The sequence below is a fragment of the Eutrigla gurnardus genome (genome assembly GCF_963514095.1).
Source record: "Eutrigla gurnardus genome assembly, chromosome: 16".
NCBI classification, from domain to species: Eukaryota; Metazoa; Chordata; class Actinopteri; order Perciformes; family Triglidae; genus Eutrigla; species Eutrigla gurnardus.
Window position 1 is genome coordinate 22124169 of NC_139927.1, and position 13415 is coordinate 22137583.

Consider the following 13415-nt stretch of genomic DNA (forward strand, 5'->3'; position numbering starts at 1 on the left):
GACTGACACTTGGAGCCGACCGGAGGTTCTGTGTAAACTAAACCTTATACCTTATCTCGACCCTCAGTGGCCCGCTGCCCCCCCCCCCCCCCCCCCCTCACACACACAGCTGTGAACAATAAGCTTCCCACCCCCATCTCCTTCAGCATCACCCTCCGGAGTGCGTAAAAAGGCGAGTTTACCGAACCCGGTTGGCTGGGCGGCGCGCGCACAAACAAGCACACACATCCACGCGAACTCGCGGATGAACTTCAGCTGGATAATGGATTAACGCATCAGACAGATAGCACAGCATACTATGAACTCCAGATGTCAATGTATTGGAAGAAAACACCCACGACGGGATGATTCACAGTTTAGTCGAATAAGCGGGCGCCGGTGCGGACGGGGAGATTCTGCGTCGGGGGTTTAATTTCTTCTCTGGTACTTAAAGCGCTCCGACTCTCCAGCGGTGTATGGGGAAGAGACCGTCAGACTCGAGCCGCCCGTACGGACCGACAGTTGATGCGCGGGGCGCCGGTGCCAGATATGGATAGCGCGTGGGACACCTCTGGACTCTGGTGCGCGTCTTCATAAAGTGCGAGACTTTGACTCTGACGAGGCGAACAGTTGATCCTTCCCGAGTCCAAGTGGCTGAGAAGCGGAGAAGCAGCGGGACAACGAGCTCGGTCGCCGAGAGGACCTGGAGAAAAACCTTCAAAGAACTTTTCGCAAACTTCCTAGCAAGCTTTGAAGATGCGCGAGGAGGTCGCGAGGAGATTTCCCACGCTGCTCGTGGTCTGGTCGATGCTGGTGGTCAGCTTGGGGACCGGCTTTCCCACCAGGCACAAGGTACGTCTCCGTCACACGTTCATCTCTTACAGGCTGACTTTTTCTAATTCAGCGAGTTCGAATCCCACCTAGTGCTGTAAAATATCCATACTCTAATCATTGTGTAGATATGACTCAAATAATATCATTCCCAATAAAATATCGTAAACACTAAACACGTCTAGATTTTAAAAGAAAATGTTGATGTATATGGAAAGCAACATTCCCTTACTAATATTTAATAAGGTCATCATTGTGAACTAGAATCAGGTGCTTTTAAATCATTTTGAAAATATTACAAGTCATTTCTGTTATTTCCAAAACATAGTCCACTTCTGATCATGAACATTAGAATTTCATAGAAACGTTCTCTCTTTAACCCAATGACTGACCCAGCTAAGTGATCTGATGCCAGTACTCTCCTCTCTGCAGGTAAAGTACGTCTGCCTTCAATAAAATAGAATCAAATCCAAACTCTGTCTACACACTGTGCAGTGTGTCTGTGGGAATGTTTGTGTTCCACACAGACATATTTGGGTATCAAAGCCTGTCTGTTTGTGTCAGGGTTCAGTTTTTGCCTTTGAACTCTCCTTCTTGTGTGGCCTCCCATGGATGTCCTATCGGGACTCTCTCTCTCATCATCTGTCTGATTGATGTGGAAGCGTGAGAGAGGGAGGGAGGGGAGAGGAGAAAGCAACGATTGGTGTGAAGATGAAACAAGTCTCACTGGGACTGTGTGATTGTTCGTCTCATTCCCCAAACGGCTGCAGTTGGTGACTGTGGGTGCATGTCCGTACCGTTGGTGGACGGAGACGAGAGATTAGCAGGAAGAGAGAAGGCGGAGGGCGGCTCAATAAAGCGGGTGGCCAGTAACGAGATGCTTATGTAACCAGAATAAGGCGAGCCCTCGGCATCCCTCACACTGGAGCCCGGGTCAAGTGTCATCCATCTGATTGTTTACGTTGGCTCTTTTTTGTGTTAATGTGGAATTTCCTGTTTTTGGTTTTACCCCCATCTCTCAGCGGAGGAGAGGAGGCGGGGTTTGTGTTGAAGTGGCCTCTTTTCTAAATATTGGGACCTGTTTGCCCTGACTGTTTTGTACCCCCACTTCCCACCACGACCTCCACAACCTCACCCTGATTCCACCAGGCATGCATTTGTTGTCCCGTTTCCATTTGCTAAAGATGGCGATCAAAGAGTGTCCATAGTTTATTGTTCCCGTGTAATGGTTTGGAAACAGCCAAGTGCAGAGGCCTTTGATATCTGCGGGCACATAAATCAGGGCTGCCACACCGCCTGCCTTCCCAGCCAACGTCCCCCCCCTCCCCCCCCATCCAGTCTCCCTGACCTGAATGTGTGCCACCAGCAGCAGTAGCAGTGACAGTAGCTCAAGGTGGATCCCGTCTAGTGAGAGGAGGACTGAAGGGTCGATTGAATGTTTGTCTAAGAGAGAAGCAGTGTCCGGCCCAGACCGAGGTCCCCCACTGCATCCAGATAGTCTCCCTGTTCAACACACTGCATGCCATCAGCCCCGGGCCTTTGATCAGAAGTACTACAGAGAGGAGAGGATCAGAGAGAGCGCGGGGGAGGAGGAGAGGAGGAGTGATATACAGGGTGAAAGAATACAGGATCCAGATGTGTAACAAGATGAAATGAGGAGGGTGTGAAAGTATGTGACCCTCTGTGTATCTGAGGGCGGCGGTGTCGGAGCATGCATGTGAATGTGGATACTGTCACTGCTGGTCAGACTGGACAGTGATGAACTCATGCTGCGAATAACAGGCCAGTAAAACGGAGCTTCATGCTGCAGGATTTCTTCCAAAACTCTTGTGAGACGGCAGATATGAGGCGTAGCATGAGAGCAGCAGTCGTGAGGCGTAGCATGAGAGCAGCAGTCGTGAGGCGTAGCATGAGATTACCAGACGTGAGGCGTAGCATGAGAGCAGCAGTCGTGAGGCGTAGCATGAGATTACCAGACGTGAGGCGTAGCATGAGAGCAGCGGACGTGGGACGTAGCATGAGAGCAGCGGACGTGAGGCGTAGCATGAGAGCGGCAGTCGCTAGCCGTAGCATGGGAGCGGCAGACGTGAGGCGTAGCATGAGAGCGGCAGTCGCTAGGCGTAGCATGGGAGTGGCAGACGTGAGGCGTAGCATGAGAGCTGCAGTCGTGAGGCGTAGCAGGAAAGCATGTGCCTGAGTGTTTTCAGCAGCATGACTATAACAAGTCTGTTTTAAAATGATAAATAAAAATGGTAAATGGCCCTCATTTATTTATATAGCACGTTTCTCCAGTCACTCAGCTAGGAGGAGCCGGGGATCGAACCAGCAATCTTGCGGTTGCCAGCCAAACACTCTACCTCCTGAGCAAAACCCAACCTCCCCCCCTGCACAATTAATTAATTTGATACAGACTTTTTTTGGCAACAAAATGTGGTGAAAGGTCAATTAGCATATGTTGCTATATCTAGATTGACTTTGAGTGTTTGAAGTGTATGAAATGAGGAAGAGAAAGGCTGATCAAGCTTATCTTCTTGTCACCACCATGTACAGATATCTGGGGAGGGGGCCAACTTCTCTTCATCCACCATTTATCATGCTTGATGGCCTTCTCCTCTAAACAGGCATCATGTTTTCACAGGCCTGAGTCTGACCGAGCACAGAAGCTAACGCCCCGTTCTAGAGGCCATAAGTATAAATCCATTCGCTCATTGATTCAGACATTTATTCTCCTGGTTTGTTCTGAGCAGACCACAAACTGGCCCCTGTCAAATCCCCAGCTCCAGTCCAGTCATGTGTTTGGGCCAGTTGAGCATATTCAGGATGATAAAGACGTGAGTGAAGAGCAGACCAGGGTTCATTAGACGGTTTGGATGTTGGTTTTGACCGGTGTCCGGCATGAAATAGATATGTGTCCTATTAGACATGAAACAGACACATTGGAAAATCACAGCAACCGCATATTTTCAGCGACTCTATTCCAGATACAGTACATAAGTTTCCCACCATTATAATGTCATGGTGAATCACCATTCATCTCAGAGATCAACATTTGCTCCTGCTGGGCTCCGTAACTGTAAAACTTGAAAGGTCAAATGAAGTAGCGGCCATAGTGGCGGCAGCACAGCAGGTTCAGACACGCTTGCAGCGGCCCAGGGGTCCCACGCCTCCCAGGCCCTCTCATTAAAGCTAAAAGAGGATCCCTCTGGCACAGGCCCCTCTTTGTCCACAGCCTGGATGCCACGACTGTTGTGGGAAAAAAAGAAAAGAATGAAATGAACGAAGGCTGGTTGGTCACTTGGCTGGTTAGTTGGATGCCTCGGGGCCTTTTTGGAATTGCGAACCAAGCTATGAAGTGCAAGATGGTTTTAATAGTTCTTCTTGGAAGTCCTTTGTGAGTGCATTCTCGTTGTTCTTTAGATTATTCAAGGTGTTCTAAGGCGTTTCCTGTCATCCATTTCATCTCATGAATCATTTCCCTAGAAGGTTTTTTTTTTTTATGTTCTCTTCATCTTGTCTTGCCACTTGTACTTTCAGGCTCATGGTCACCTGATTCACAGTGGTGGGGTCCAGTATGTGCCCGAGGCTTTGGAGCAGCAGAACCAGGTCCAGAGTCTCCTGCCTGAGCCCCACAGCCACCAGAGGTGGTCCCACCCCCATCACCGCTCCGTCGGTGTTCTTCCACAGCCGGAGCCTGAGGAGGAGACCAAACCCTTTATCCTGGATCTCAAGAACTTTCCGGACCTGGCTAATGCTGACATGAACTCCCAGAACCCCAACATACAGGTGAGTCTGGCCATATGTACTTTCTTACCATTAAACCATCAATGCAAGGAAATCATTTAGCCCTTTCTTGTGTGAAATGTTTTATTTCCTTAATGTGAAATAAAATCAATTGTCTCTCCGACCCGGCTGCATATGTGTTTGCTACTTTTTCATTCAAATGCAATAAAGGAAAACGGGCTCTGTCATCATAATTGTTAGCCATTAAGTCCTCATCATCTCCTTCTGAATGGACCCAAACATGTTTCTGTTGAAGTTATCTCAGAGCAGTTATGCTCTCCCGCTCTGGTCAGTGTAATCAGGATGTGGTTAGAGGGACATAATGATGCCGGCCGATGTCTACATCAAGTACAGAAACTGCCTGATGACTTTTCATGCTTTAGACCAGATGTAGCATCGCTAATCAAAAAGATATATCCAACTACGACACATACAAGCATTTCAACATCTTCATCCAGCTTCCTAACTGTGAAATAAATATCACAACATTTAAAAATAGATTTCCCCTGTAGCCTGGTCTTCACATCAGCTGAAGCGGGCCCTTGGAAGTAGTGTAGCATCAAGGATGAGTCATGTTGAGGTAATGAGAGGTAGTTATCCAGAATAAATGCTCACATTCTCTCCTTGAGAGGAGCGATTGGTTGGCTGAACGCTCACGTCTGGCTGACTGACTTGGATCTGAGCGCTTCGCTAAAAAGCTTCCCGCTGATTTCCAAAGCGCTAAGGCTTCACAAAAAATATTGGAGGCACTTGACATTTTTCCTGACACGTTATGGTAAAAGCAGACTCCACAGTACTGGACAGTTGAATATGTTGTGGTACGTAGTTTCTAAGTGGAGTTTGCCAATCACGCTACAATCTGTAGTCTTAGTTTCTGAGAGAGATTTTTGGAGAGTTCACAAATGCAGATGCTGTCCATGATTATGTCAATGACACACACTGTCTCTCTTTCTACAAAGGTAACCATTGAAGTGGTTGACGATCCCCAGATGGAGGTAGAGATGGACCTGTCCAAGGAAAAAGACTGGCTCCCTTCCTCTTCCTCCTCACCCTCGTCCACAGTCGATTGGCTCGGAGGCAAGAAACTTTTCTGGCCCCTTTTCTGGAGTTACACTGATGCTGATTCTAGCGAGGACAGCAACAGCCGGTCAGGTGTGGAGGAAACTGGTGAGGAAGAGGAGGAGGATTACTCCCTGGACTACGGCAGCGAAGAGCCCTTACCTAGCGGAGTGGGCGGAGACTGGGATACGCATTGGAATGAAGGCTGGGATCCAATGCAGAGCTACTATGGTAAGGTTTGCCAAGTGGTACACTTACTGTCCGCTAGTGCAGCCACACCGCTCTTACATACGACTTCATCACACTGATTACAGCTTTTTAAAAAATCACCAGAACATCCTGAGAGTTTTACCAAAGAAAAAGAATGCAAAAGGGTAGTATGAAAATACAATGAGTGTATTGATCCCATGAAAGGGGAGACGGAGATAGTGTGGATGTCTGGAGGGATCAACAGAGTGGCTGAAGAAGGCTGGATGATAACTGTCACAGTCGGAGAGAACCAAATGATGCCAGCATGCGAGGCAGCATGAGCACTCGACCATCAGCACATTGTGGGTTATGGGCACTTTGAAGTCGACACTGGTCGTGCTGGTCGCGGAGGCCCGCCTTTTGAAGATGGTTCCGATGCGCTCGCTAATGGCAGCGTGAGGCCGGCACTGTTCTCTGGGACAAAACAGCCCTCTGCCTGTGGACAATTAGAGGGCAGATTTGGAACACAGAATGACAGGGGCCATTCGGCTGGCCCTTTCATCCTTCCCGGGACCCCATGGACCCCCCCCCCCCCCAGACCCTGGCGGCCCTCACTGCCCTCTGCGGCTTGGCCTTTAGAGCCAGTTCAAGAATTTCGGGGGGCTTTTTAGGGCTCTGCATAACTGTTATAGCTTGTTTTCCCCTCTTAATTCTGCCTTCCTCTGCTGGGAAAACATGTTGTGTCTCAACCTGAACAGACCACTGTTTATTTGGTAAAGATCATACATATTTAGAGAGAAAGTTGTAAAACGTGAATGAAAGGGAGAGAAGATAGAAGAAGGGTAGAAAAAGAGAGATATAAAGGTGTGATGGCTCAGCAGTCGGAGCTCACCAGACCAAGGCTTCCAGTCTTCACAGAAATGTACCATTGAAGGTTGTTTCGGCACAAACTTCTACTGTTGTATTGTGGTTTCAAAATGTGCAGGTGGCTACTTTTTACTCCCTTATACCAATATATAGATTATATCCGTTAAGCTGCTGCTGTGTATGTCAAGCCAGCAAAGGGCAACAATGCCTATAAAGTCGTCACATCTAAAGACTCCGTGAACATAAATCAAGTATGTCTGCTTTAGCTTCTTCTGTAATTAAGACTCTCCTGAGACCTCGTTCCCGTATGGCCACATGGCAAGTTGGCAGCGCCCACAAAGTCAAATTGGGTGCTCGCTACACCCAAGCTGGTATTTCTGCAGCCACCTCGCCTTTAATCAAGAATGACTTGTTTTCAGTGTTATTAACACCACAAGGAAACATGGTGCGGAGGCGGACAGCCGCAGCACAGCTTCTCTCTCTAATTTTACTGAGGCCTTCTTTGAAAGGATATGGCTTTGCATGGGGAAGGTTAGACCAGGAGAAAATTGTAATTTATATGGAATGAGACAGTCCAGTCCTGGATTAGACTGTTGACGTACAAACTGAATTCACTGTCACACAAAAGTGCAAGGTGTTTTCTTGGATTTGTAGTTTCCTCCCCCCTTTGCAGTCATAATCTCAATCAGTCAAATTGCTTCTTATTCTTTCGAATCCGTGTTCATTCTAATCTGTGTCAGGCCTGCAGAGCTGCTGTGTAGCTGTAGATTCCATTTTGTTTTCCTCTTATAATCTCTCTGATTTATATGAAATAGCAGTGGGATCTGATATTTTCATAGTTGTGCAAAGTAAGTTTTGATCCATGTGATGTGTGGAATTTGTGGTGCTGACTATGTTTGCAATGTGTTTCCGTCCCACAGAGAAGGAGACCGATGAGTGGACTCCCTGGTCTCCCTGTTCGGTGACATGTGGAAACGGTGAGAGGAAGAGGACTAAGTCCTGTGGCTACTCCTGCACTCTGACAGAAGCCTCCAAGTGTGACCTGGATCCGTGTCCTGGTGAGATTTGGTTTCCCTTTTAAGAGAGGAAAACAATAAATGGACTATTTGGATATTTTTATTCCACTTTCACAGCTGCCTTTTAATAACTGATGTATCACTCTCCTCTTTTTCAGGTGATGTCAACACTGTGGTAGAGCCTTTCCCCTTCGAGATGGAGAATGGCACAGAGCCATTTGGGACAGGTGAGTTCCTCTAATGTGAAATAATCATGTTCTCCTCCATTAACTGTAGGCTGTTTATACAGCACAGGCCTACCCAGTCACGTATAGACTGAATTTGTACCTTTATGGCTGTATCGCGCCTCGGCTAATGGATTCTAGTAACACGCCATTGTTATGCGCTCACAATACTGGCTGTAAAACTGGCTTACTCAATACTGTGACAGATTTTACAGACATAGATAGGATCCAGACAAAGTGACCCCTGTTAGTGACACTAGCAGTGCTACCATGAACAACTGTAACACACAGCTTCTTCTTTCCAACAGACGTGGACAGTTGTGAGAAGTGGCTCAACTGTAAGAGCGAGTTCCTCCAGAGGTACCTCCACCAGGTCTTGTCTGAACTGCCCAGCTGCCCTTGCTCCTACCCCTCTGAAGTGGCGTACACCGTGGTCAGCGTCTACGATGAGAAACATGGCCGGCAGTTCCGGTGGCGTGACGCCAGCGGTCCCAAGGAGCGCCTGGATGTCTACAAGCCATCGGCGCGAAGTTGCATCCGCTCAGCACTTTCTGGCGACTCCTCTACCCTCGCAGCACAGCAGTGTTGCTATGGCGATCGTGGGCGACTGATCACACGGGGGAAAGGCGCGGGCACGCCTAACCTGATCAGCACCGAATTCTCACCCGAGCTGCACTTCAAAGTGGATGTGCTGCCTTGGATCCTGTGCAAGGGAGATTGGAGTCGCTTCCACGCAGTGCGGCCCCCAAATAACGGATTGAGTTGCCAAGCAAACCCTCACGAAGACGTGTTCATGAATGAACTGGAAGAGGCCAGGGAGTACTGAGGGACTGGAGCCAAAACTACCGCTTCACTCAGAGAGTCGGAGGGCCCAATCCTAATTTGAGAGAAGACTGACGACTTTAAAAGTCATGAAATATTACATCTAAATCGTGCATCATGCATTGACCTTGCACTGATGCCGAGGAAGTGCACAATTGTGACTGGAAGGTTTGCTGGTAAAGTGTGGCCGTCTCAAGTTAGGATTTGGCGTCCTGTTATCAGGCTCAACTGAACTAAACTGAATGACCAGAATGGAAAGAAATGCAGTGTTCTCCCATCCCTTGCCAACCTGTTCCACATCTGGCGTAACACCAAGCTCTCTCTCTCTCTTTCTATTCAGTACACTCTCCTGGTGCGTGTAAGCATGATGTCTACCTACTGGCTTTTTTGATGGTGTCCTGGAGCGCTTGTGATTTTACAATAGCAACATATGGTAAAGATCCAGATCATGCTTCTTGAAGGGTTTACATTAGGACATGTATGAATGTGGGCTGGATATATTGATGAAATGCATGGGAAGAGTCCAACACATGAATATCCAAACGACGCTGCTACAATATAAAATCCTTCAGGTTTTACAAATGCATTAAGGGGAACAAGACACCGGGACATCGGTAAACCCAAAGTATGCCACATGAATTCACAGTAATAAACATTTCAGCCATTCTTTTGGGATGCTAAAATTAGTAATGTTGGAAGAATTTGGGGGGAAAGCTACGAGGATTTGAATCCTTCTGCTGTGTGCTGAGGATGATGAGGATAGCCCAGTAGCAGTAAAGGTACTGCACATTTGAATTCAAATTCAAATGTTTTGTCACACAGATTGATTTCATGTGTTTCCACACATTTTCACAACCAGGAAGATATATGATCTGGGTGCCAAAGAGAATAAAAATCAGACTGTTGGTGCCTGTGTAAATCCAGCCTCCTAAGTCTCTATGGTGCAAATAATAGGAAATATAAAGTTCTACGGTGAGTAGATTCTGCTCATAGATCTCTACTATATTCTCAGGGGGACTAACTGACCATGATAAACAAATTTGTTAATTTACCTCGACAGCGGAGCACTATTGGAACTAGTACAAAGTGTATTCGGGTGAAGATTAGTAGGAGTGTATCAGATGTCTAATCCAGATTGTAATTGATGAACAGATAATGCTTTTTGTGCAGTTTCAGAAAGTAGTTGGAATCCTTAAGACTGAATAGTTGATACATGTCGTGTGGTAGAAAGATGTCATTGCTGCTTAAGCTGTTGGCTTTGGGTTTATGTACAGAACTGGTTTGGATAGAAGGGACATTCCTTTGCATATAATGAACCCTGAGAGCTCATAGAAATGAAAACCGGCGTAGAAGAGACATTCCCATTCAAATCAATGTAGCATGATGGTCAGAGTAGTGGCCATTTTTATGCGTCCCTTTGCCATAGCGACCGTAGTAGCGGAACACTTCTGTATATATAAGTAAACTGACTTGCATCAAGTGGCGGACTCACTGAGGTGAGCTCTTCCAGTAACAACTCTCAGTGGAGTCGTAACGTAACAAGGACAGATCCACTTGTGCACCTCCACAGTCCAATACGGCCCTTCCATTCTCTGGTTTCAAAAATTCCAAAATGGCATCGGGCAGAATCCAAAGTGGTGAAGGCCATACTTAGTTCACAAACCAACGTGATGTCATGATGACTGCGTCCACTTCTCTTATACAGTCTAGAATTTGCAGATTTAGTTTTACAGAAAGAAAAGATTATTCGTTTTTTACACAAAAAGGCAGGGGGATTTGATCTAAAAAAATCTTTCATCCATACTGACTTTAAAAATGTACTGCTACATCCACACACTTTTATCCAACTGTAGGAAAGCCCATATTCTCCATCTTTGTTCGGCTCATTTTCTGTAGCAAGCACAACTTTAAAGCAACGGAATTAGCAACCTAGGTAGCGGACAGCTGGCTTATTAGCTAGTTTGCTAATTCTGGCATTCTTTGACGCTACACTGTTACAGAAAATTAGCCGCGCAGCAGACCGCTGATTAGTGACAGAGAAGGACTAGCTACTGAGCTAACTAAATACCTAGCTAACAAGCTCGCGCACTACCTAGCATCCTAGCTAGCATCCTAGCTAGCAAGCTAACTAGCTGTGCCTCTCTCTTCTTGGTGAGAGGTAACAACACTATAGCCCCACTGATGTCTGTTGTTACCATAACAACAAACAATAATCATCATTTCCTTTGGTACTAGTCAAATGAGCACTAAAACAGTGGAATGTCCATTCTACTCCTCTTCTATGTTAAAGCTGTTAGCCTGGCTGACATGTGAGTTCAGGTAGCCTAACGGCAACATGGAAGTAGCCACCATTAGCAAATATTCCATAATGTATAGTGCAAAGGATTACAAATATCTTGAACCATAATCAGAGTAGTTTTAGCATTATAGCAGTAGCCGTGTTAACACTCTTTATATAGAAATACCTTTCAGCTCCAGGAATGGCCCTTTCTATCCAGCCTGATTCTATGGATGTTCGCTCCAAACCTTTTTTTCAGGAATTCTGCTTCCAGATGTGTGTATGCAAACATGCATTTACATTTTGGAATCACCGATCATTTTAAAGGAAGGCACTTTATTTAAGGTATATACAAAAGATATATCAAAATGTACTCTTGTTGATGATAGTGTTATTATGAAGGGAAACTCGCCAGAACTGCTGCATTGTTCTATGAAAGAGCAGATATAGTGTTTTGTTGAGGAAAGCATGATCTTTTTTGTGATTTATGAATCTAGTATTACATATATGGTGTTGTACAGTATTTATTTGTCTGTTTTCTTTTTTTAAGTTTGTTGAAGCTTTGAAATGTGTCTGTAATCAACATGGTGCACTAATCTGAGTGAGAAAAGTAAGAAATGAAGGCACCCATCATCAAAAGGGAAACCACTTGCCTCACATCACTTCATACAACATCAAGTGTTTGTTTCATTCTGCTTTGTACTTCAGTGCTCTATGAATATGTTGTTGCAATTATGCTGAAGAAATATATAAAGACCTTGCATTCATCATCTGACTTTTTAATGTGTTGTTTATTTCCCCCACTTTAGATAGTGTATCGTGGAGCCAAGCAAAACATAGTAGGCTGCTGGAGAGCAGCATTCCTGAAAACTCAACTGAGTAGTGATACTTTTATTGACTGACATACCAAAAGTTTCCATACCTTTCCTCTCCAACAAGACAGGTACAGTGTAGCAAGCATTTCCAATGCAAACATGTTACTTTTGCAGCAACAGGCTAAATATTGAGACAGCAAATGGGAGATAATGTACCAAGACCCACCATAAATAAAGTGTGACAGACCATTCCAATGGACCTCCCTGTTTGAAACGCCTTTCAGGGTATTTAATAGTTAAAAGAATGGCTTGACATTTTGTGAAAATATGCTAATTTGTTGTCTTGCCAAGAGCTGGATGTAAAGGTGATACCCCTGCTGTTACTGTACAGTATATATGAAACTTCAGCTGGCAGCCAGATACGTAGCTGAGTTTAGCACAAGCACTTAAAACAGCTGACCTTGCTCAATTCAAAGGTATCCAAATCCAGCTACCAGCTCCTCTAAGGCAGGTTGAGTCCTAAAGGTCTGGTTCCTGAATGGAACCAATGCCAGGTTGATACATTGTTAACAAAAACAAAACTCAAATGGTCCAGAAAAAACATGGTCATGTGGTGGAAATGTTGTTCCAAGAGTGTGGATGAAGTAAAGTTGTTCAATTGTATTTATTTTTAGTGGCTGGCTAGTTAGCTAGCTTGCTAAATCCACCATGTTTTTACTGGTTACAGAAAATGAGGCTAACAGCGGGCTAGTGGCCAGTGGCAGCACTGGGATCAGATGGTCTGTCTGTCCCTCTCTGCTAGGAGACTATGGAGATGCAAAGCACTTTCCTATTGGCATACAAATGTCCTAGTGGCAGGGAGGTGGAGGGACCACAGGGTGCACTGGTTATTGTCTCATTGTGGTCTGATTTAATTAAATACTGCGTAAATGTGCCTAAAGGCTGCTACTTCAGGAAAATTGAAATGACATAAATGGTACGCTTCCTGCGATCGGTTGGAACGTTCACACCAGAGTTCATTTGATAGCGGAACCAAAACCCCCGCTGTTCCCACCACCCAAACCAACCACACCAAGGGGCTGAGTGCTCCACATTTCGTTCAACCAGACTAAAAACAGGATGTGTGAACGTGGCCTATGCTCATCAATTCATATTTTGGTGTTACGTTCTTGGCATTAGCTTGCTTCAGTTGATAACCACCTGCATGCAACAGGCATTTCCTATCTAATAACCATACTTCCCAATATGTCTAACTATTCTTTTAACATAAAACTGTTCTTTGCAAATATCGTGATTTGAAGGAAGTTTCAGATTGGAATATTCCCAGAAATGTCAAATTCCTTTAAATTCCATTTCATCATTTCATTCCATCCATTCGTTCGGCGGGCCCCCACACTACCTGTTTTTAAAACTCGCCAAAAAACTCATTTTTATTCTTTGGCTTTTAATTCAGTATGAGAGTGGCCCCTGTTTGTCCTTGTGTCTGTCTTAACTGGTTTTTGTGTTTTGTTTAGTTTTGCTTTTACTATGTTAGCCATTTCAGTTTTATTGTACA

At 45.5% G+C, this 13415-nt stretch overlaps 1 protein-coding gene across 1 annotated transcript; it reads left to right on the forward strand.

Moving 5' to 3' along the window:
* Positions 1 to 178: 178 nt before the first annotated feature.
* ism2b (isthmin 2b) lies at positions 179 to 11813 on the forward strand. Its single transcript, XM_084030212.1, has 6 exons — positions 179 to 831; positions 4345 to 4593; positions 5550 to 5880; positions 7626 to 7763; positions 7880 to 7948; positions 8254 to 11813. Exons 1-6 carry the CDS (start codon positions 736 to 738, stop codon positions 8769 to 8771), a joined length of 1401 nt encoding a protein of 466 aa, XP_083886338.1. The 5' UTR covers positions 179 to 735; the 3' UTR covers positions 8772 to 11813.
* Positions 11814 to 13415: the final 1602 nt, after the last annotated feature.